Source organism: Phodopus roborovskii, unplaced genomic scaffold, assembly GCF_943737965.1.
Source record: "Phodopus roborovskii unplaced genomic scaffold, PHOROB, whole genome shotgun sequence".
Classification (NCBI taxonomy): Eukaryota; Metazoa; Chordata; class Mammalia; order Rodentia; family Cricetidae; genus Phodopus; species Phodopus roborovskii.
In genome coordinates this window covers 11,398,724-11,421,880 of record NW_026126558.1, presented here as the reverse complement: position 1 = coordinate 11,421,880, position 23,157 = coordinate 11,398,724, and the positions used below count along the sequence as shown (strand labels likewise).

The 23,157-nt window shown below is 46.5% G+C and overlaps 2 protein-coding genes across 3 annotated transcripts in view; both read left to right on the top strand.

Moving 5' to 3' along the window:
- The window catches only part of Plcg2 (phospholipase C gamma 2), a 134,605-nt gene that overhangs the window by 3,296 nt on the left and 108,152 nt on the right, over positions 1–23,157 (top strand). Inside the window, exon 2 of the mRNA XM_051201733.1 lies at positions 2,663–2,901. Within this exon, the coding sequence (XP_051057690.1) occupies positions 2,709–2,901 (193 nt within the window). The 5' untranslated portion in view covers positions 2,663–2,708. The remainder of the gene's footprint in view (positions 1–2,662; positions 2,902–23,157) is intronic.
- The window catches only part of Cmip (c-Maf inducing protein), a 319,144-nt gene that overhangs the window by 233,913 nt on the left and 62,074 nt on the right, over positions 1–23,157 (top strand). The window lies entirely within an intron of this gene.

Below are 23,157 nucleotides of genomic sequence, written 5' to 3'. Positions count from 1 at the left end.
CATCCCCAGTGGCTAACCTGGCTGACTAACAGTGTCAGTGTAAGCAGTATGTGAGGTAAATTCTGAGGGGACAGGAATGCTCAGAGGCTACCTTGTGAGCTTGCAGCCTGATTTGTGTGGAAGCCTGTTCCCCAGACTAGAAGACTGTTCCTCGAACAGGCTCTCACTCTGTAGCCCAGGCTGGCCTGTCTTGAACTCTTAGCAACCCTCCTATTTTAGTCTCCCAAGTGCAGGAGACAGGTGTATGCGGCCACCATGCCCACTTCTGCCTCTTATTATATTTCAAAAGTGTCTAGTATAGCCAAAGTTGGCCTTAACTGTGACCGACCTTGACCTTCTGATCTTCTTGCTCTCACCTCCCTAGTGTTGGGCTTATAGATGTTTGTCACCCACCATGCCCTGTTTATGTTGTGCTAACCCAGGGCTTCATACATGCTAGGCAAGCACTCTACCCATGGGGCCACATCCCCAGCCCCCTCATCTATTTCCAAGATTGAATTCAGACACTTTCCTTCTCTGAGCCCTTTAGTTCCCTAGCCCCACCCCTGACTAAATCTGGGCTCTTCTTACTGCTCCTAGGGGGTGGCATTGCACCTGATTCTGTGTTGGTGTTTTCAGGCCTGCTTCCCAAGCAACAGACAGGTGGTGAGAATGACTTCCCATGTCTAGAACTCCCACAGAGGGGCCTTTGGCTTTGTGACATGTAGATGATAGATGGGGCAAAGGGCAAGGCCTGAACCTCTCCCTCCTCCCTGGCATTTGCATTCTAGTTCCCAGTCTAACTGGAGTTGATACTGAGAGTGCCCACCACCTGGCTGATACTGTTTAGTGTTAAATGCTGTGGGTACACACTCTTCTGTCAGTTCTTAGTTGCTAAAACCACACTGTCCATACCCTAGGGTAATTTACCCCCATTTTACAAGTGAGAGGGTTGAGCAGTTTGTCTGAAGGTTGAGCAGGTTAGAGGCCCCAGCAGCCCTAGGGCCTGCCTCTCAAGTCCTGCTCTTTGACCTGGGATGGCTCTGCAGTGCTGCTTGATAACCTGGTTGAATACAGAACAACAACCATGGGACCCGGCAGGAGGAGCTGAGGTTATAGACCCACTGAGCACCCTCTTAGTTTGATTTTAGTTTTAAAAAAGGTTGTGAGTTGCCTGATGGGATGCTTGGAACTGAACCCAGGTCCTCTGCAAGAGGAGCAGGTGCTCTTAACTGCTGAGCCATCTCTCCATCCAACTCTTTTTCCCCACTGTTTTCAGATACTGTCTTGTGTAGCCCAGGATAGCCTCTAACTCACTGTGTAGCAGAGACTGACCCTAATTTTATGCCCCTGCTCACTGCTTCTAAGTGCATGCATCATTGCAGCTAGCTGGCTTTTGTCCTTGTGTTAACAGCCTGAGATGATAGGTAATCTTTTAGTGTTTACAGGCTTTTTTTTTAAAAGTGCTTCTCTGTGTAACAGCCCTAGCTATCCTGGAACTATCTCTATAGACCAGGCTGGCCTCAGAGGTAGGTAATGTTGCCTTCCTTTGCATGGCTGGAAATGAGGTCCAAAGGGCATGGTGCCTCTGGTTCAGGTGCAGCTTCCCATCTAGTAGGCTCAAGGGATATAGGGCTTTGGGCTGAGAAGTGATGGAATTGGATTTGTGTTCTTAAAGGGCACCAGCCACTGGGCTGAGAATCTCAGGTCCCCAGAGCAAGAAGCAGGGTCCAGGGCCCAGTAGAAAGAGCAACTTGGAGAAGCCAGGAAGAAGGAAATGTTTGGATTCTGGATGTTCTGATTGCTTTTGGGGTATGAGAAAGTCCAGACAGTGAATGATTGGAGTTCTCTCTTAAGTACCAACTTTCTGCTGGAGTGCCCTGCTTCCAAGGCCCCTGGGTGCTCTGCCTTGCTGGAGGTTGCAAGTTCCCCTATGGGTTTAGGAATGACCAGAACTTCCTGCTAAAGAAGGGATGGAATGAGCTGCTGGTGGTGTACACCTTTAATCCCATTACTAAGGAGGCAGAGGCTGGTGGATCACTGAGTTCAAAACCAGCCTGGTCTACAGAGTGAGTTCTAGATAGAGAAACCCCATCTTGAAACAACAACAACAACAACAACAACAAAACAAACAACAATTAAGAAAACATAAGCAAAAGCAAGAAGCCATGGAATGGAATAGGAGGTGTGGAGCAGCCCGTGTCTGCAGGACCACATACCTGGATTTGTTGGGGGCTGCCAGGCCTGGACATTTTCTGCCCTTTTGGCCTCAATGTCATGTAGAGAAGGCAGTTGCTCTAATTTTGTTGTAAACGGATAGTAAGGAATCTTGTAGCAGGTGAGCCACACTGCTGGAGAGAGGAGGTTACTGAACATGGTTGTCTGAACTGCTTTGGTTATTCAAATTTGGACAAGAAGAGAGGAGGGTCACCCATTCAGCTATGGCGATTTGATTATTCAAAGCATCTGTAACGGTGGGGTCATGGAGGCCAGCCAGTGCCTGCTCTCCACCCAGACTTCATTTAAACCTCTGCCTTCGGGCTCTGCTCCCTAAGTGGCCAAAGGCTCTTGGCTTTAGAACCTTCTTCCCCTCTAACTCAGCCTGATGGGAGTGAGACAGACTCTTGGCTCCTGATATTCATTAAAACTAGTCCATTGTTTTTCTTTACCCTGCCCCTGGCAGCTCCCGTGTTTCTCCTGCTTCGTCTCTGTCCCTGGAGTGGCTGACAATGAACACCATGGTCAATGTGGACACCCTTCCAGAATATGAGAAGAGTCAGATCAAGAGAGCCCTGGAGCTAGGGACGGTGATGACTGTGTTCAGTGCCCGCAAGGGCACCTCAGAGCGGAGGACGGTGCAGGTGATCATGGAGACTCGGCAGGTGGCGTGGAGCAAGACTGCGGACAAGATCGAGGGCTTCTGTAAGTACTTGCTGGGTCAAGCAGTGAGGGCTATCGGCCCTGCCCACCGGAGTAGACCTGTTTGTCCTCCAGTCTTTATTTGTCACCTCTGTCAGGATGAATGTTGGTTTGGTCCATCCTTTTAAAGAAAAAAAATGTTTCCACTTTGTGGGGTTGGCGGTGGGGTGGTGTTGAGAGGAGCGGGGGAAGTTGATCCAGGGAAGTTCTTGTGAAATGACAGCAACCCCAATTGGTCAACTTGGCCGTAATCTTGAAACAGAAGCAGGGTTCATCTGGTTTCCATAGCTGTCAAGCTGTCTGGCTTCTGAAGGACTCACTGGCTGGGGTCTGGGGAGTCTGGGCCCTTGGTAGCCAAAAGGCTAACAACCGATTTATTTTATTGCAAATAACAGCAGCAAGAGACTTTTACTTTGGTGCTTAAAGCAGAAGAAAGAAAGTCATGGGATGTTTTGCGCCTTTCAGATGACACTCCGGTCCTGGCGCCTTCCCTCATCACCTTTGCCACCTTACACTGGGCTGTTGGCTCAGTTCCCAGACTTTCACTTCAGGGCACTTCAGCAGTTTTCAGTTTTATTTTACTCCTTACTAATTAGTGAGAGTTTTATTTATTTATTCTGGTGTGCATGTGTGGATGTGTGCATGCCCATAGCATTCATACGAGGGTCAGGGGATAACTGGTGGGGGTCAGTTCTCTCCTTACACGTGGATTCTGGGGACAGAACTCAGCAGGCGTGGAGGCGAACACCTTTAGCCACTGAGTGATCTCGCCAGTCATGTTTGTTTTGGAAGGATCTCATGTAGCTAGCCTGGGACATGGAATGTAAGCTAAGGATGACTTTCAATTTATGATCCTCCTGCCACTAGTTCTCAGGGCCAGGATGGAGCCCAGGGCTCTGTGTATGTGGGGCAAACATTCCATCAAATGAGCTAAGTCTCCAGTGAAGACTCTTTTAAATAGTGATTTCTTTATCTGTGTGTATTTGTGCTTGGCATGCGTGTGAAGGCCAGAAAACAACTTATAGGAGTTGGCATAGGTCCCAGGGATCAAACTTCAGTCATCAGGCTTGGTGGCAAGCGCCTTTGCCTACAGAGCCATCTTGGCAGCCCCCTGAATAGCTTTTCATTGAAAAACTATAATGTACCTTTGAAATAGTAGTGCTCAGGAGTCCGAGGCAGGGGGATTGTAAGTTCGAGGGGGGCCACATAGTGAGATCATATCGGAGAAATAAAGAAGCAGGGAATTAACTTACAAGTTCCTTTCATCTCTGACTCTCCACCCCTACCCTGCACATAGGTCTGTCCTAGCTTGTTCTTTGTTGTTGTGATGCACAGCGTGAATAGCAAATAGAGGAGGAAAGATCTGTTTCAGCTTACAGGTACAGCTCACTTTTGAGGAAAGCCAGGGCAGAAATGAAGAGACACTGGGGGAACACCACTCATTAGCTTGGCTAACCTCTGGCTTGCTCAGCTAGCTCCAGGAGAGGTGACACCTCCCACAGTGTGCTGGATCCTCCTGCATCCATTAGCAATTGAGAAAATACCCCACAGACAGGGCCACAGGACAATCTGATGGAGGCAATTACTTTTCCAAGGTGACTCTGGTTGGAGGAAGTTTGACAATTGAAACTAAGAAGTCAAGTTCATAAACTGCTTATTTTGTCTTCTGCTAACATTCTGTGTTCACAAAATGGAGATTTGTTTATTTATTTATTTAATGCAAATAGGAGCTACTTCCTTCTGCTCCTTGGTTTCTTTTTGCCTGGGGCTGGCTCCTTATCAGCACACAGATCTGTCCCTTGCTTTCATGGTGCTGTTCCCAGCCATTTGTCACTAGCCACAGCAGTGTTCCTTCCTTCCTTCCTTCCTTTTTTTTTTTTTTTTTTTTTTTTGCAGTCTTCTTAAAAAGTCGTGATTTTTATTGAAACAAAATCAACTTAACATGTAAGTTCATGATTTAAAGAAATAATGCAAATCTAGGTATGGTGGCTCAAACCAGTAGTCTTGGCCCTCTGGAGGCAGGAGGATTATGGGTTCGAGAGAATGCTGGGCCAGGTAGAGTGGCATGCACCATTTTTGTTTATTTTTTTGAGACAGGTTTTCTCTGTTCACCCAGGCTAACCTCAACTTAGAGATCTCCCTGCCTCTGCCTTCCAGGTGCTGGGATTAAAGACACCACTGCCAGGTTTGTAGCTGGCACCTTTAATCCCAGCACTCAGGATTCAGAGGCAGGCAGATCTCTGTGAGTTCGAGGCCAGCCTAATCTACTTGGAGAGTTCCAGGACAGTCAGGGATGTGTAGAGAGACCTGAGAGACAGACAGAGAAAGACAGGGAGAGGGAGAGAGAGAGAGACCCTCATTACCCACATGAAAGCCAGGCTTGGTGGCACACACCTATAACCCCAGAGCTGGGGAGGCAGACAGCAGGATCCTAGGTGCTTGTAGGTCAGCCAGTCTACTGCCAATCAGTGAGGTGCAGGTTCAGCAAGGAACCTTGTTTCAAAATAGACGGTGGAGAGTGGTCGAGGAAGACACCAGTTGTCCACATCCTCCTGCACGTGACAAGGGCCACCATGGTGGTTAGTATATTTAAATTTGTCATCACTGCCATTGTCAGTTCTGGAACATTTTCAGTAAGTGTTCCTGTCCCCCTGACTTTCTTCCTCTGACTCCCCTAGTCCTGAATCTATTTTCTCTTTCTACAGATGCCACTGTTGTGGCCATTTTGTGGGAATGGAATCCTGTTTGTTTATGGCCTTTTCACGTGGATTTATCTACTTAGTGTGGAATGGAATTTTATTCCTTCAGACATCCAAGTAATAGTCTACTGTAGGGCTATTTACATAAAAACTTGTTCATCTGTTGATTTTTTTTTTTTTTTTTTGGGAGACAGAGTTTCTCTGTGTAGTCCTGGCTGTCCTGGAATTAGCTCTGTAGACCAGGCTGGCTTCAAACTCACAGGGATTTCTTTGCCTCTGCCTCTGCCTCCCAATTGCTGGGATTAAAGGTGTTCGACACCACTGCCATCTTATTAAAGAAAATTTTTAAAGATTTAGATTTTTTTTTCCATTTTTTTCAAGATAAACAAGTTTCTTTGTGGCTTTGGAGGGTGGTCTCAAACTCACAGAGATCATCCAGCCTCTTCCTCCCAAGTGCTGGGATTAAAGGCATTCAACACCACTGCCCGGCTAGAATATTTTTTTAAAGATTTAAAATCATGTGTTTTTTTTTTAAGATTTATTTATTTTTCAAATTTAAATTTATCCATGTAGGTCTGTACCTTCGTGAGTTTATGTACACATGCGTGCAGACATCCATGGGCATCAGAAGTTCATGTGCTGTGGGTGCTGGGAACTAAACCCAGGTCCTCTGCAAGAGCAGTGAGTGCTCTTAGGCTTGGAGTAGTCTCCATCCCTGGTGCATAGGTTTTTAAGTGGATCCCCTGCTGCCCATCCGCTTGTGCTTGGTGTGAAATTCATGGGTCATAATGCAGAGGGGAATGCAACATTTGTTTCATTTCTGCTGGGTGCCTAAGGTCAAGGGCACAGTGTGTTTTCACTTCATAGGGCAGTTTGGTATCACACCACAAAAGAAACAGCTTCGCTTTGCACTTGAGCCATGCCTCTCACCTTCACCGGCACTGCCATAGACTTCTATTCTTGGACATTCACTGGTAGAGTTGAGTAATCGCTTATTACAATTTTTAAAGAAATTTTACATGTATGTGAACATGTATTGACTCTTTCCCTCTCAACCTACCTTAGGTTGGAGACAGCAGTGCCAGGTACCTGACAGGGCTGTTGTCAGTTTCTAAATTAGATGCAAATCCCCTGGAGACCACAGTGCCCTGCTTCTGACCAGTAGGTGTCTTGACTTCCTGTTTGCTGGCTTGACCTTTGTGTTTGCATTGCGTTATCTGTAGATGGCAACAGTGTTGCCACCGCACACACTAAGGCTAGGAGTGAGCAATGAGCAGCCTCATCTGAGAGGCTCTCCTGCTCCAGAGCATTTGATAAACCGTAGGCATGCTCCTCCCTGATTTCTGCAGCCATTACTGCTGCTTCTGGTGGCAGAGGAGCCAGATTGTAAAAAGAAACTGTCATTGTGACTTTGAATGGGCAGTGATTGGTATTCCTGCTTGGTGAGGGTGTCTGTGGAGAGGCAGAAAAGACATTGACACAAAACGCTACTCTGGACCCTTGAAGGGGCAGGCCTCAGGACTGACCAGGACAGTCAGTGCCCCTCCTAGTCTTCTGTTGTGAAGAGTGATGAATGACCCCCCCCCCTTCACTTAAGGGCTCCTAGGTAGTAGGGATCTGCCGGCTGCCATGGGGTCTGGAGGGAATGGCCATATATGTGAAGTTTATATGGGCATGCAGTTTTAGGACCCTAAGCAAGTGGGGTGTGACTTTTGGATAAATGTATTAGTTATTGTTTTAGTCACTGTTCTATTGCTGTGGAGAGACACCATGACCAAGGCAACTCTTGCGTTTAGTTGCGGACACCCTTACAACAGTTTCAGAGGTTTAGTCCCTTATCATGGTGGTGAGCAGGGCAGCAGGCTTGGTGCTGGAGAAGTAATTGGTAGCTACATAGTAACTATGAGGGGGGGGGAGGAGCGGGCTGTGGGATTTTGAAAGCCTTAAAGCCCACCCCAGTGACATCCTTCCTCCAACAAGGCCACACCTTCTAATTCTGCTAATCCTATTAAAGAGTGTCACTCCTGGTGACTAAGCATTCAACTATATGAGCCTATGGAGGCCATTTTTTTGGGGGGGCAGTTTGAGACAATTTCTCTGTGTAGCTCTGGATGTTCTGGAACTCACTTTGTAGACCAGGCTGGTCTGGAAGTGAACTCTAGATCCACTTGCCTCTGCCTCCCAAATGCTGGGATTAAAAGCATATGCTAATTCACCACCAATGCCTTATGTGTCCCCCCCATGGGAGCCATTCTTATTCAAATCAACAGTTTTTTTTTTTTTTCTCACTACTGTGGCAAAATTCCTAACAAGAAGCAAGTTAAAAAAGGGAGGATTTATTCTAGAGCATAGTTTGAGGACACAGACAGTCAAGGTGGGGACTGCATGGCTGCAGGAGCTTGAGACAGCTGGTCACAGGACATCCTTAGTCAGGACACGAAGGGAAATGAACTCTGGTGCTCAGTTTGCCTTCTCCTCTCTATTAAGTCTGGGACCCCAAGGCATGGGATGGTACCGCCCAGGTTGCTATGCATCTTCCCAGTAAGTTGATTCCGTCTAGAAACGCCCTCACAGTTATGTCCGGAGCTTTGTTTCCAGAGTGATTCAAGTCTTGTCAAGTTAACAGTGAAGATAAACAGTCTCTGTAGGTATAACAATCCACTTGTAGGCCTGCTGAGGTACCTAGTCCTGCCACCTAGGACACTGACTGGTTTACAGCCATAGTGGTTTGCCTCCCTGACACTCCAAGAGCACATGACTAAGTCTAGAGCCATACTTGGTTGCCACAGCTTAAGTCAGGGTGCCACAGACATCCAGTGCATAGATATCCGGACATAGGACAGTCTCTTCACAGAGAACTGCCTGGTACAGTGTGTTGAACTTACCTGCTGGCCTTACTTCAAGCTGTGGCGTGTCATGGGTATCAGCAGTTTTCTCTGGAAATGTCCATAGGAGTTTTCTCCTGCTTCTATTTGCCATCAGACGGAGTATAGGTTCTGTTAAAGAGAAAGGGGAAGAGGAGAGGAGAGGGAGGTGGAGGGGAAGGGGGACGAGAAAGAGGAGGGATGGAGTTTCTGCCCAAGACAGAAGATGAGGAAGAGGGTAGCTGTGTCAGGATTGTTCGATTTAGTGCCATTGCTGGGTCTTGTACTTGGTGACAGCAGGAAAGGTGCTGTTTGTTCATCTGGGTGCAGGGACCCAGTGGGAACCCAGGTGTGATAAGGGAAGGCCTTACAGCAGAGGAGCTACCGTGTGTGGAGAGTGAGGGGCAAGGATGACATATTGAAGCAGGAACTGTGGGAGCCATAGATGCAAATGAGCAGATTGTGGGTCAGGTCCGGAGAGGACTCAGTTGTTCTATTCCTTGTAGCCTGGCCCCAGGCATTTTGTGGTGGTACTTAGCTGGTGTGCTTTTGGGTCTGGTGATGATGATGGTGACAATGATGCTGATTGTGATTATGGCGGTGTTGATGGTGTTGATGATGGTGATGATTGTAATGGAGGTGATTGTGATGTTGGTGGTGGAGGAGGTGGTGCCAGTTGTGATGGTGTTGGCAACGATTATGTTAGTGAGAGCAGTCTAATAATGTTCACTGTGTGATGGTCCCTGAGTAAACATATCCTGTACAACAAATTGTTCAGTCTTCATGGTGATTAAACAATAGGGATTACATCCATTTTATGTATGAGGAGATTAAGTCCTGGGGGACCAGTTGACATGCTGCAGTGCAGGGATAGGCTGGTAGTCACAAATCTTCCTGCTCAACACGGCCATTGTCTCCTCACTATGCTTAAGCACTCTTCCATTCTGTATGCAGCACAAAAGTTCCCAGCTTGGACCCAGCCACACTGTGATATAGCAGGAGGGAAAGGCTACAATTGCTCTGTGCAGAGGCCACACTCTGTTGAGGGATGCATCAAGAGGAAAGAGACTCCATATTGTCTTCTGGGTATGTGGGGAAACTGAACGGCAGAGAGGAAACCTGGACCAAGTGTACAGATTCACTGCTGGGCAAGGGAAGAGAGTGAGGTTTTCATGCATCCTGCTTATTTCTGAAGTCCATCCTTGGATGTTGTACTGGCTAGTCTCATGTCAGTTTGACAAAAACTAGAGTCATCTGAGAGGAGGGAACCTCAATTGAGAAAATGCCTCTAAAACATTGGGCTGTAACAAGGCTATTGGTTACTTCTCACAAACTGATGGTTAGGCCCAATTGCTAAAGACACCATCTATATAACTCACTGAACGTGGAGAAATTGAACTGGTGGTTACATAGAGTCTTCACCCCTACTGACTAGTGTTCATAGTACTGCCTGCTGCCAAAGAAGAAAGGCAAACATCAGCCCAGTTACTAATCCTTTGATTTACAGTGGTGACCTGCCTACAAGATACATTGATGCATTAGTGGCACAAAGGTTGGACAAGTAACCAACCATTTTCTGATTGGATTTAAGGTTCACTCCATGAGATGAAATCCATGCTTGGTATTGCTTGGTGGCTAAGAGCCTGAAACTAGATAGACTGGGATAAAACAAAAACTTGTTCTACTAAAGGAAGGCAGAAAAAAAAATGACCCCAACAACATTTTGCTATACTCATAGATAAATGTCTTGCTCAGCCATCATAAGAGGATCTTCCTCCTGCAATAGATGGGAACAAATACAGAGACCCACAACTGGTCAGTATGCAAAGGACCTGGGAGCACTCAGTCTTAAAACGGGGTGTCTCCATCATATCCCCCCCCCCCCAGGGCTTAGGGAACTCTGTGGAAGAAGAGGTAGAAAGATTGTAGGAGCCAGAGCGGATGGAGGACACCTATGAAACAAGGCCTTCTAGACCGAAGAGATTGCCACATATACAAAGTCACAGAGACTGGCAGCATGCGCAGGGTCCTTATAGGTCTAAGCCCAGGGCTGAGAGGAGAAGTGCACACAAATCCCCATCCCTAACCAAGAAGCTACCTCCAGTTGACAAGCACTCACAAAGGTGTACAAGCATTTATAAAGCACTCACTGAGTATACAAACCACACTGAAGGGCAGGCCCCATGCCCCACAGTAGAGGTCGACACAAAATGAACTCAATGGTATTTTAGATTTTTGTTTGCTTGTTTAATAATGCTTTGTCTGGGTTTGCTTTCTGTCTGTCTTTCTTTTCATCTTTTTTTTTTTTGAGACAGAGTTTCTCTGTGTAATAGTCCTAACTGTCCCGGAACTCACTTTGTAAAACCAGGCTGTCTTCGAATTCACTGAGATACACCTGCCCCTGCCTCCGAGTGCTGGGATTAAAGGTGTATGCCACCATGCCCAGCCTTTTTTTTTTTTTTTTTAACACATAGGCCTTTTGCTTACGTATTATGCTTTCTGACTTTGTTTTTATGAATGTTTTTGTGTGTCTGAATAAGTGTGTTTCTGTGTATGTATGTGTTGTTTGTGCTTTTTTTCTTTTAGTCTTTTTTATGCTTGTTTGTTTTGTTCTGTTCTGGTTTGTTTGTGTTTTATGTTAATTAATATTAATTAATTACTTAAAAATATGCCTGTTTTCTAATTAAAGAAAGAAAAGGTGTGAATTTTGGTGGTTGGATAGGATCTGGGAGGGAGGAGTTAGGGGAAGGGAAACTATAATCAGAATATATTGTATGGAAAAAATCTATTTTCAATTAAAAACTATAAAATTGAAAAAAATAAAATATCAGGGGCTGGAGAGATGGTTCAGCTGTTAAGAGCACTGGTTGCCCTTTGGGAAGACCTGGGTTTAATTCCTGGCTTACACATGGAAGCTCACAACTGTCTATAACTCCAGTTCCAGAGACCACAACCACAGCAACTCTTATAAAGAAAACATTTAATGGGGGTGGTTTGCTTACAGTTTCAGAGGTCCAGTCCATTGTCATCATGACAGGGAGCATGACGGGGAGCAGGCAGATGTGGTGCTGGAGCGAGAGTGCTACATGTTGGTCAGAAGGCATCAGAAGTTGATGTCACGCTGATGGATGCTTGAGCAAAAGAGTACTCGAAGCCCACCCCCATGATGTCACACTTCCTCCAACAAGGCCACCATTCCTAATAGTGCCATTCCCTTTGGGGGCCATTGTTTTTCAAACCACCATAAGCTGTAAGCAAGCATTTACTTTGTGATTGATGTGGGAGGGCCCAGTACATTATAGGTGGGGCCATCCCGTGGACTGGTGGACCCAAGTACTGTAAGAAAGCAGGCTGAGCAAGCTACAAGGAACAAGCCAGTCAGCAGCATCCCTCCATGGCTGCTGCATCAGCTCCTGCCTCCAGGTTCCTGCCCTATTGGAGTTTTTGCTTTGACTTTCCTCAACAGACTATGATTTAGGATATGTAAGCCAAATAAACCCATTCCTCCCCAGGTTGCTTGCCTTTGCTATTGTATCAGACATACATACAGGGGAACTGCCCTGCAGAGAAGACCTGGGAAGTATTACCAGAAGCTCCATTTCTAGAAGAATCCTCCATGTTTTGCACCTGCTGACATACCTCTGCTGCACTGGTACAGCTGGTCAAGGGATGCAATTGGTATTTTATTCTTGGTGGTAGTGCCCCGCATTGTCCTGCTGGTAGAAACTTGTTTTGCCTTGTTACCTGAGGACTTTCTTCTATCCTTAGTAGCATCACTGTTACTGTTTAGCCAACACTCAGAGGACCTAGTCTGGGTCACACCTCCTGCTACTTGTGCCTAGGGGTATAGATGAAATAGGATAGTAAAGATCCTAAAGACTCAAGGAACTTTCACTAGGGCTTGTGTTAGCCCGATAGGCCAGGCTACCTGGTCAGTGAGCTCCACACATCTTCACTGACTTGTCTCCCCAGCGCTGGGATTACAAATGCATGCTAGGACACAAGGCGTTTTTATGTAGATATCAGGGATTGAGTTTGGGTCTCTCATGCTATACAGCCAGCATGTTCTCACAGAGCCATCTCCCCAGCTCCAAAAGGTACCCTTTTGTGAATCCTTTTGAAGAGAATTTGTCCCCACCAGCAGTGTGCTATCTTGGATGTGAGCACAGGCTGCAATCCAGAAACAACAGAGCACTGTGCTCCTGTGGACAAAACTAGATGCCCAGATGTCTACTGCTCTGTTTGTGGGCAGTGCTGGGCCTCAGGGCCAGGCCTCACTCTGGGCTGTGGGCTTGGGAAGGAGGAGACTAACTGCTCAGAGGGGAGAGTCCAACACCTTCTGCTCAATAGACCAGTCAGGAAAGGGACCTACATGTACCCTTGGTTCCTGGGTTTGCCCCTGATTCTGTCAGTGTCTGGGTCTCAGAGGCAGCACCTCTCGGCTATCCACTCTTGGCCCACACATGGGATTCTGTTTTGGCCTTTTTTCCCCCCCATCTTCTCTACCTCCTTTCTTCCTTTCCTCTTCTCTTCCCTTCCTCTCCCAAATAGGGTCTTGTTCTACAGTTCATGGTGCCCTTAAACTGTAGGGTCTTCTGTCTCTACCTCCTTGATACTGGGATTACAGGCATGTGCCACCACCCATGACTTCTGGGGCTTCAGTTTTCATTTGTAAGACAGGGTGACAGTAGAGCTTATTCATTCCCAAGGTGTAATGGAACTGAACTTGTGAATGCTTGTAAGAGTAGACGGGAGGTTCTAGACAGGGCACCTCTAAAACGGTGATTCAAACACCAGATCACTAGCCAGTGCAATAGAGATGGAGGGGACCTCAGGGGGTAGGTAACCTGTACATGTTGGTGGGGTCTGTCTCCTGCTGTGCTGTGGCCAAGTTGGGGATCCTTCCAGACCCAGGTTGTAAGGGTGTGTTCTAGGCAGCCTGGCTCCTTGCTTTCTTCCTGCCACTGGCTGACAGGCCTGGGCTGTCCCAGGGTTACAGAAGTGTGTGCACGCAGAGCATGGTTCCCAAAGAGCTCCAAGTGCCGTCAGTTCAGCACACATCCTTCTCTGTACCCGTGAGAAGCTGGGAGCTGCAGCTTGCACCTCTAAGTTGTGCTGGTGGTCATGGGTGGGTGTACATTTTGGCTGGTGAAGTCATTATGTGAGGGATTCTGTGCTGAGAAAAAGGAAAATGGGAATTTAGTAATCTGTAGAAAAGAAAGTAGCAACATTACCTTAGCAGGAGGAGGAGAGGCTAGCCAGCACTCAGACTCCAAAAGGGGCGGGGGTGGAGGTGGGGGCGAGGGAGGACAGGTGCCTTTCCTCCAGAGTCAGGAGCTGAGGTCTCTCTGGTCTCTGCAGCATCTATAGCCTGTACTGCTGCCAGCCAATGCCCCTGTTGAGTCACGCAATGGCACCCGTGGAGAAGACTCCCATCTCAATGGTAGCAAGAAGTGCTGGCCAGGTGTCCTGAGGGTTTGCTGTGGAAGTGAGCTCATAGCGGTCCCTAAGTGAAACACCGCCCGCCACCCCACCTCCCCAACTGTAGAGAAGTTTCATGAGTTCATCAGTAGAAGCATTTAACACTACAACTGGGTGAGAGCATCCACTTAGCCCTTCCACCTGGGAGAAGTGTGTCAGGGTTCCCTCCCTTTTTTTTTTATAATGTGAGCTGTAGATTATATATATATACATACACATACATACATATACACACACACAAAACACCATCTTTTATAATATACTTGAAATCTGCCCATTTTCATTCCTGCAATTAGATGACAGTTACATAATTATAAACTAATTAAGGATAATGTGGCAGATGCTCCGTGTTGTAGAGCCTGGGCCTGAGGGCATGGGCCTCTCCCTCTGGTCTGTTGTCCTAGCTGCTCAGGAGGTTGAGGCAGGAGGATCCCAGGTTCTAGGCCTGCCTGGACTCCAGAGTGAGTTCAGAGCTGGGTGTTGTGTCTCATCTCTGTAAGTGCACACTTGGGAGATGGAGGCAGGAGAATCAGGAATTCCTCATCAGCTACATAGGGAGTTCTTGAGGTAGCCTGGGCTATATGAGCATCCTCTTCTCCCTCCCTTCAAAACAAAACAAGAAAAAGATATAGAAAATGCAAGGTCAGTCTGGGTAACATAGCAGGGCCATGTCTCAAAATAAAACTTTTAAAAAAGTCTGTGGTTTAAAAAAGGGGGTGGTGACACAGCTTGGGCTGGCCAGATGGCTCAGTGGGTAAAGGGACTGCTGTCAAGCCTGACTACAGGAGTTTGATCTCTGGGACCCACATGGTGGGAGGAGAGAGAAAGCTTCCTCAGGCTGCCTTCTGACCTCCACTTGTATGTCATGGCATACTTGCGTGCCACAGGCATGCACACAAAATAAATGATGTGAAAGGGACAGGGACAGAGAGTGGCTGGGATATAGGTCAGTGGTCCAGCACTTGCTTACATGGGGTCCTAGATCTAACCCTAGTGTGCAGGAAGAAAAGGATCTGATTGCCTGCCCTTAAACTCGGCTCTACAGTGTAGGAGATTTGGTTTCCATGTGTGGAATGGGATGTTATGATGCCCTCTTATAGTAAGTCGGGAGTTTTAGGGGAGTTAGCTATGTTCCACATCATGAGGTAGTGCTTGATGTGTAATCCAGGCACATAAGGTGAATAAGATGCTGTTCATAGCAGTAAATTGTAAAGCCCTCTCCCAGAAGATACAACCTTTGAATGTGTTGCCCTGCCTGTTGAAAGGGTCTTGGCAGAGGTGGCTATGTGAAGGGTCTTGAGATGGGACAATGGTCCTGGATGATGGATCTAGGTCTGATATAATCACAGAGGTTTTTCAAGGTATGAAGGTCAAAGTCTGAGAGAGAGAAGCATATGGTATTTTGTTGGCTTTGAAGAAAGAGGCCACAAGCCAAAGAGTACAGGCAATTTCTAGAAACTACAAATGTCAAGGGCGCTAGTTTTGAGCCTTCACAGTGAACTGGTCCTGTTCAGAGCTATGAGTTGACGAATTTGAGTTGTCTTAAGCTATGTGTTACAGAATGGGAACTAGTAAGTTCAGTTAATCAGTGTGAATAAGTGGAAACACTGGCTTTGGGCCTTCTCTATTTTTTCTGAAGTGTATTTTATAAAAGTACAGCTAGGTCTTGCACACAACCTTTCGTTCCTAAAGAAATTAGGATGGTGATTCAGCAGTGATTATTTGCACCTTTGTAATCCCAGATCTTTGGAAGCAGAGGCAGGAAGATCACTGTAAATTTAAGGCCAGCCTGATCTATATAGTATCAGGTCAACCAGTGCTATGTGGTGACATCCTGTCTCAACAAAACAAAGATTTAATCTACTACAAACAAAACAAACAAACAAACAAACAAAAAACCCAACAAAACTCTAGGTATTTTGTAGTCCTCAAAATACTTGCATTTTCTTCTGTGTCTGAGGATTGTTGGTGTTGATATTAGAAGTTTTACCAGTAAACCTTTTATGTTCCGTGTGTGATGGGTGTAGCGGTCCAAGGACTCCAGGTATCTTCCTTAATTACTCTCTACTTTGTTTCTCTAGACAGGGTCTCTCACTGAACCTAGCTGTCTTAGCTAGGCTGGCTTCCTGTGTACCCCAGGAATCCTCCAGTCTCCATCACTCTGGTAGGGTATTGTAAATGTGCACTCCAACCCATTTTTTCAATGTTGTTTTCTGAACTCAGGTCCTTGAGATTGTGTGGCAAGTGCTCTATCTGTTGAGCCATCTCCCAGCTCCCCAGTACTTTATTTAAACATACTTCACTAGCTGGAAGTTGGTGGCGCACACCTTTAATCCCAGCACTCGGGAGGCAGAGGCAGGCGGATCTCTGTGAAGTTTGAGACCAGCCTGGTCTACAGAGTGAGTTCCAGGTCAGGCTCTAAAGAAATACAGAGAAACCCTGCCTTGAAGAAACAAACAAAAAACCCCAAACCAACCGACCAACCAACCAAAAATCCCCCACATATTTCACTCAAATTTGTGTGCTAGACTGGGCCATTCAGTGTCCGGTTATAAAAATCTGCCCTGCACAGCCTATCCTCCATGTTGTTTGAAATGAGTCTAGTTTTTAGGTTTGTTTCTTAAACCAATGCTCCACTTTTTGGATATTATGCAGTCTCATGTTTTCTTATGTCAAATGTTGATTCTGGAAACTTTTTTTTCTTAATAGCTAAACTTAGGCAAATTCTTTTTCACAGGATAGATGTCTAAACACAGATTGGTGGTGGTGGGTTTGGGCACAGTGTGGTCCATTTTCCTCAGGAGACTTGTACCTTCTACACCTGTCAGCCAGCCACCCTCGCCAAGGCCCAGACTTCAACTTTTAGGGGCCTACGGTTGAGCAGCAGAAAGTGTGCTGCTGCAGTCAAGTGTGGCAGGGCTGTGCACTTCCTTCCCGCCCCCAGGGTGTTTGTTCTGGCCTAGGCCCCCAAACCTCAGGACTGAGCAGGCTCCTCTTGGCTGGGGGATTGTGTGTGGAGCCCGCCTCAGCGTCGGCTTGATGTATGAAGATGGGAAAGCTCTGTAGCCTTTCCCGGGCTGAGGCAGCCAGCTCACCCTTTCTTTTAATCCACATGTCAGGCCTGGGAAGTAGATGCCTTTCTAGTCTCCTCTCTGTGTGTGTGTGAGAGAGGTCTGATGTGGAGGGAAGTCAAGCAGACCCAGGTGGGCTTGAGGACCAGAGTTTGATCCCCAGAACCTAAGTAAAACAGCTGAGTGTAGTTGGTATGTGTTTGTAATACTCCTGCAGGGGAATGGAACAGGGATGGATGGATTCCTAGGGCTTGCTGACCAGCCTCCTATTTCTCCAGGTGAGAGGTCATGACTTAAAGAGACAAGGTGGGTGGTCCCTGAGGAACAACATCTGAGTTTGACATCTGGCTTTGACATACATGATCATGTGTGATGGCTAGTTTCACAAGATTTTTTAATTGACATTTTCATTTATTTGTGTGTGTACATGCGAACATGGCATGCCACTTGTGAAGAGGACAGAGGGTGACTTGGGAATCTGTTTTCTCCTTCCACTGAGATCAAACTCAGGTCCTCAGGCTTAGTTGCAGGTACCCTTACCTGCTGAGCCATATCACTGGCTCCTGGGGATAACTTTGTCAACTTGACAAAATGAGGAACTAGCTGGAAGGCCATCTCAGTGAGGGGTGGTGGGTCTGTAGTAGGCTGGCCCGAGGGCATTTTCCTAATTGGGCTAATTGAGGAGAAAGGCCCTCTCTGAAGGTGGGTTATACCATTTCATAGGCTGGGCCAGCACTAATGAAAAGGAGTGAGCTGAGTACAGTGGGAGGATCTGCCTGGAGCTTCTGCCGCTAAGATGTCCTCACATGGAGGGACTGGGACTGGCATCTATGAGCTAAAATAAACTGGTCCTCTCCTGAGGAGCGTTTCTTTCCAGCAGCAAAACTGAGACTAAGACAGGACCATAGATGTGAGCACACGCACAGAGTGAGAATAGGACAAGTGTGAGCACACGCACAGAGTGAGAATAGGATAGGTGTGAGCACACACACAGAGTGAGAATAGGATAGGTGTGAGCACACTCACAGAGTGAGAATAGGACGAGTGTGAGCACACGCACAGAGTGAGAATACGATAAGTGTGAGCACACTCACAGGGTGAGACTAGGACAAGTGTGAGCACACGCACAGAGTGAGAATAGGATAGGTGTGAGCCCACACAGAGTGAGAATAGGATAAGTGTGAGCACACACAGAGTGAGAATAGGATGAGTGTGAGCACACGCACAGAGTGAGAATAGGATAGGTGTGAGCACACTCACAGTGTGAGAATAGGATGAGTGTGAGCACACTCACAGAGTGAGACTAGGACAAGTGTGAGCACACACAGAGAATAGGACGAGTGTGAGCACACTCACAGTGAGAATAGGACAAGTGTGAGCACATGCACACAGTGAGAATAGGATAGGTGTGAACACACACAGAGTGAGAATAGGATGAGTGTGAGCACACATCCAGTGAGGCTAAAGTAGATGTGAGCACACACACACACACACAGTGAGAACACTATAGATGTGAGCACACACACAGAGCACTGCTAAAGTGACTTTCTGACGGGGGCATGGTTCCAATGGTAGGGTGTGCAGAGTTGCCAAGCAGAGCTGACTGGAATGGTTGGTAACTTATTTGTTCTTCTAGCTTTGGCTTTAGTGGCCCCAAGGAGAAACTTAATAGCTGTATGCTGTTGGTTTCTCCTACTTCCCCTTCAGTCTCAACCCAAGCATCTTCTCTGTGTGTGTGTGGGGGGGGGGGGCGGGGTCTTTCGCTTAGCAGCTGCTCTACTGTTTAGCTATACCCTATACCTGCAGTGTTTGCAGGCAGCAGCTTACCTTTGTTTGCTGGGTATATTTTGATGTCACAGGGGAAGTGTGGCCTAGACTCTCCTCATGTCACGTTTGGTGTTTCATCCCAGGGTGTCTGTTTAGTGACCATATGCACCTCTTATCTGTATTGCCAAAGATCTGTCCACATTTCTTAACTGGCCCCAAGCTCCTCTGTCTGCCATTTGATTAGCAGTCCATGGGAAGAGCACAGAAAGGGTGTGTCAAAGCAGGACTGGGGCATGTTGAGAAAGTTGATGGAGCAGCTGCTATGTGCTAGCCTCCCTCTGGGTACCACTAACCAGGTGGTACATACGGATATTCTCCAGTAGTGTTTAGGCATCACTACTGGCTTGTGACTATTACCTATTTCACTGATTCATAAAGTGATCTTGAGGAACCAGACAACATCACTAGACTCTTTGGGGAACTGCATCAGACAGTTGTCCCTACTCACCTTGTACCACAAGCCTTGAAATGAAGAGATAGAAAAGATAAGCTAAGCTACAGGTTGGGAAAGAATGTTGACAAAACACAGCTGACAAAGGACCTGTATCCAAAACAAGAAATTTCAAATCTCAACAGAGGACAGCAACCCAGTTAAAAGTGGGCCAGAGATCTGAACCCCTCCCTGCCCCCATGCACCTCCCAGTCTCCCATCCTGTTGAAGCCACATGCAGCTGCTTCTGGGCCAGTGGTGTTCAGATGATATGTGTGCAGGTCATATGTGCAGTTTAAAAACTGCTAGTTAACACATTAAAAAAAGGTAAGTAGTAATGGATGAAACTAAATATGCTATATTTAATTCAGAATGGCTGAAGTGTTATTTTAACATATATACTGTAGTTAATGAGGCATTAAATAAAATTTATCTTATTATTTTGTATGTACGCTTTTCCTACTACAAGTATGTATGTGCATCACGTGCCTGCCTGACGCCCGCTAAGGTCAGAAGAGGGCATCAGATACCCTGAGACTATAGTTACAGATGGTTATGAGTCGTTATGTGGATGCTAGGGATTGAACCAGGGACTCGCAAGAGCAACAAGTGCTATTAGAGTACCAATTCTTCAGCCCTAAGACATTTAAAAATCTTATTTTATATGTATGGGTGTTTAGTCTGCATGTGAGCCTGAGCACCACATGCACTCCTGGTGCTCATGGATGTCAGAAGATCCTCTGGACCTTGAGTTGTAAATGGTTGTGACTCACCATGTAGGTGCTAGGCACTGAACCTGGGTCCTCTGCAAGAGTAGCAAGTGTTCTTAACTACTGAGCCATCTCTCTAGTCCCATTAATGAGACATTTTACATTATTGTTTTTGGTCTGACTCTTCAAAAATCCATGATTTTGTTGGTTTTTGAGACAGGGGTTCTAGCGGGTTCTAACTTTTTTTTCTTTTTTCTTTTTGGTTTTCAAGACAGGGTTTCTCTTTGTAACAGCCCTAGTTGTACTGGAACACCCTCTATAGAACTGGCTAGCCTAGAACTCACAGAGAGCCACCTGCCTCTGAGTGCTGGGATTAAAGGTGTGCATCACCATCACACCACAGCCCTTATTTATTTATTTATTTATTTTTAAATAAATATAATTAAGTTTTGTTAACAAAAACTATTTTAATACATGTGGAATTTTACATCTAAATAAAATGATGACACTTTCAGAATTTACCATTTATACAAATTGTTTGTTACAGAAATACAACCAGTGGGCTAAAAAAGTAAAATTAAGTACACCCAAAGTTGTCTATAAAAGGTTTAGAATTTCTCTAGGCATACAAAAATAAACTTAATTGTAATTTTGTACCAATTAGAAATATTTCTCTTTTTTTGGGGGGGGGGAGTAGGGTCTCTCACTGAAAGTGGAACTCACTTGATTGGCTAAGCTGGCTGACCAGCAATGCTCAAAGACCTTTCTGTGTCTGCTTCCCCAGCACTGGAATTATGAGCACTTGTCATCATGCCCTGCTTTGTTTTATTATTACACATACATTATTCTGTCTGCATGTATGCCTGCATGCCAGAAGACAGTGTGAGATCTCGTTACAGATGGTTGTGAGCCACCATGTGGTTGCTGGGAATTGAACTCAGGACCTCAGACAGAGCAGCTTGTGCTCTTAACCTCTGAGCTGTCTCTCCAGGCACTCCTACGCTTTGTATGTGCATTCTGAGAATCAAGTTCATGTCCTCATGCTTGTATAGCTAGTATTTCACTAACTGAGACTTCTCTCAGCCATTGGCACTGGGTGAACATGTGTGTGTGAAGACTTGGGGCTGTTAGGCATCAGTCACCCTCCGCTGTATTTGTTGAGGCGCGGTCTCTCTCTCTCTCTCTCTGAACCTAGAGCTCACTGTTTTGATGACCAGTCTGAGTAGCCAGCTTGCCACACTCTGGAATTACAGGGGGGATGGCTGCCTGACCCCCAGGCTTTTACATAGGTTCTAGAGATCTGAACTCTGGTTTGCATACTTGTTTAGCAAGCACTTTACCCAGTGAGCCATCTCCCAGGCATCTCCCCAGGCCCCAATGTGTGTGTGTTATGTCTATATTACATATCAGTTGTCTCAATTCAGATCAATTTTCTGTAGCCTCCTGTGGTGGATAAATACTGGAGTGAGTGGCATAGGGCTAGAAGATGGCACCATTCCTATTTTCCATCACCTGTTTTCTTGTTCTTTGTGCTGTGCAGTGGTCCACGTGTGGTAGTTGCTATGGTGATTACAGGTCACTTTAAAAATTCCAAAGGTCAGATATGGATACAAGTGTGTGGCTCTGCCACCCCTAACGTCTCTCAGGAAAGTGGGGTGTGCATCTGTCTGGAGGTTGTGCTGGCTTTCAGGGTACCTGATCTGGATTTAGGTGCCACTCTAGTGCTCTGGTTGCCCATGGGGGTATAGCAGGGTATAGCATCCATTCCAGCTGGTTCCACAGGACAGTCTATGAGCATAGCTTGTCTTGTGAGTGAGGATGGCATAGACTGTGTGTCTATGCAGAGAAATGGAATACGGAAGGGGGATCTTGAGGGCTGAGATGGTGTTGGAGTGTGGATGGCTCCACTGAGTACCATTGAGTACAGACATTATTGTGACCTCAAGTTCTTATCGTCAGGGCTCCTTTCTCCATGATATATATATATATATATATATATATATATATATATACAGCCCGTGCTTTCAAATTGTGAGCTTAAATGCACCCTTCCTTTCTTAAGTTGCTCTTTTATCAGGGGCATCCCCCCCATCAGTGAGAAAAGTAATACGATGTGTGTTTTCAATTCTTTTTGGCATTTGCTTGGCGCTGGACTTGCTGGGATCTATGAGGACCTTGGCTTTAATGTTTTGAGGAACAGCCAGGGAAGATGTCAGAGGGACTGCACCATCTTCATCCATTCTGCCTAGCTAAATGCCCCCTCAACCTTACAGGGAGTGAACCCATGCTGCTTTGAGGTTAGAACTTACAGAAGAAAGAGGTGGGAGGATACTATATACCATGCAAGGTGGGCCCCCTGTTCCCAAACTGAGTCCTCAACCTGCTGCCTACTGTTTGGCCTTGGCCAAGCCCTGTGTAGGCCTCTCTCCCCCACTCTGTGACATGGGTTGTTGTGAGCCTCCTGGGAAGTGAAGAGAGAAAATTATCCCATCCAGGGCAGTATATGCCTATTGGCACTGCCCTATGAGGGTTGATACCCATGGGGTTGGCAATATGGCCTGTGATCACCATAGCAACTTCCAGGTACCTCACACAACGGCTTGTTTAGTTTTCACCTAGTCTCTCTTTCTTTTTAATTGGGGAAGAAGATGACTGAAGTTTGCTTACAGGACCTGGGGGAGCCACTCTGCATCTGAATAATTTGAATAGGTTGAGTTTTTTTTGTTTGTTTGTTTTGCGCTCCCCCCCCCCCAATCACATGTAGTCCAGTTTGGCACTAAATTTGTTACGTAGCTAAGGATGACCTTGAACGTCTGATCATCCTGCCTCTACCTCCTGAATGCTAGGATTAAAGGCATGTGCCACACACAGTGTATGCCGTCCTGGCATCGAACCCCTCGCTTTGTGTATGCTAAGCTTGTACTGTACCGATTGAGTTATGTCACTGGCCTGGGGGGTTGGTTTTGTGGCAGGAGACGGACGCTGTTGGTACCTGTCCCATCAGCACACATGTGTGCTCAGGCCACTTGATGCCAACATCAATCACCTCTGATTGAGGTATCCATCTACTCAGCTGTGGCTTAGGGAAGGCTGCAAGCTTGGGGAGTTGGTGCCATAGCTGGGGGGAGCTTGAAAGGTGGGGACCCAGCCCCTCCCCTTCATCTACGTGACTGGTGC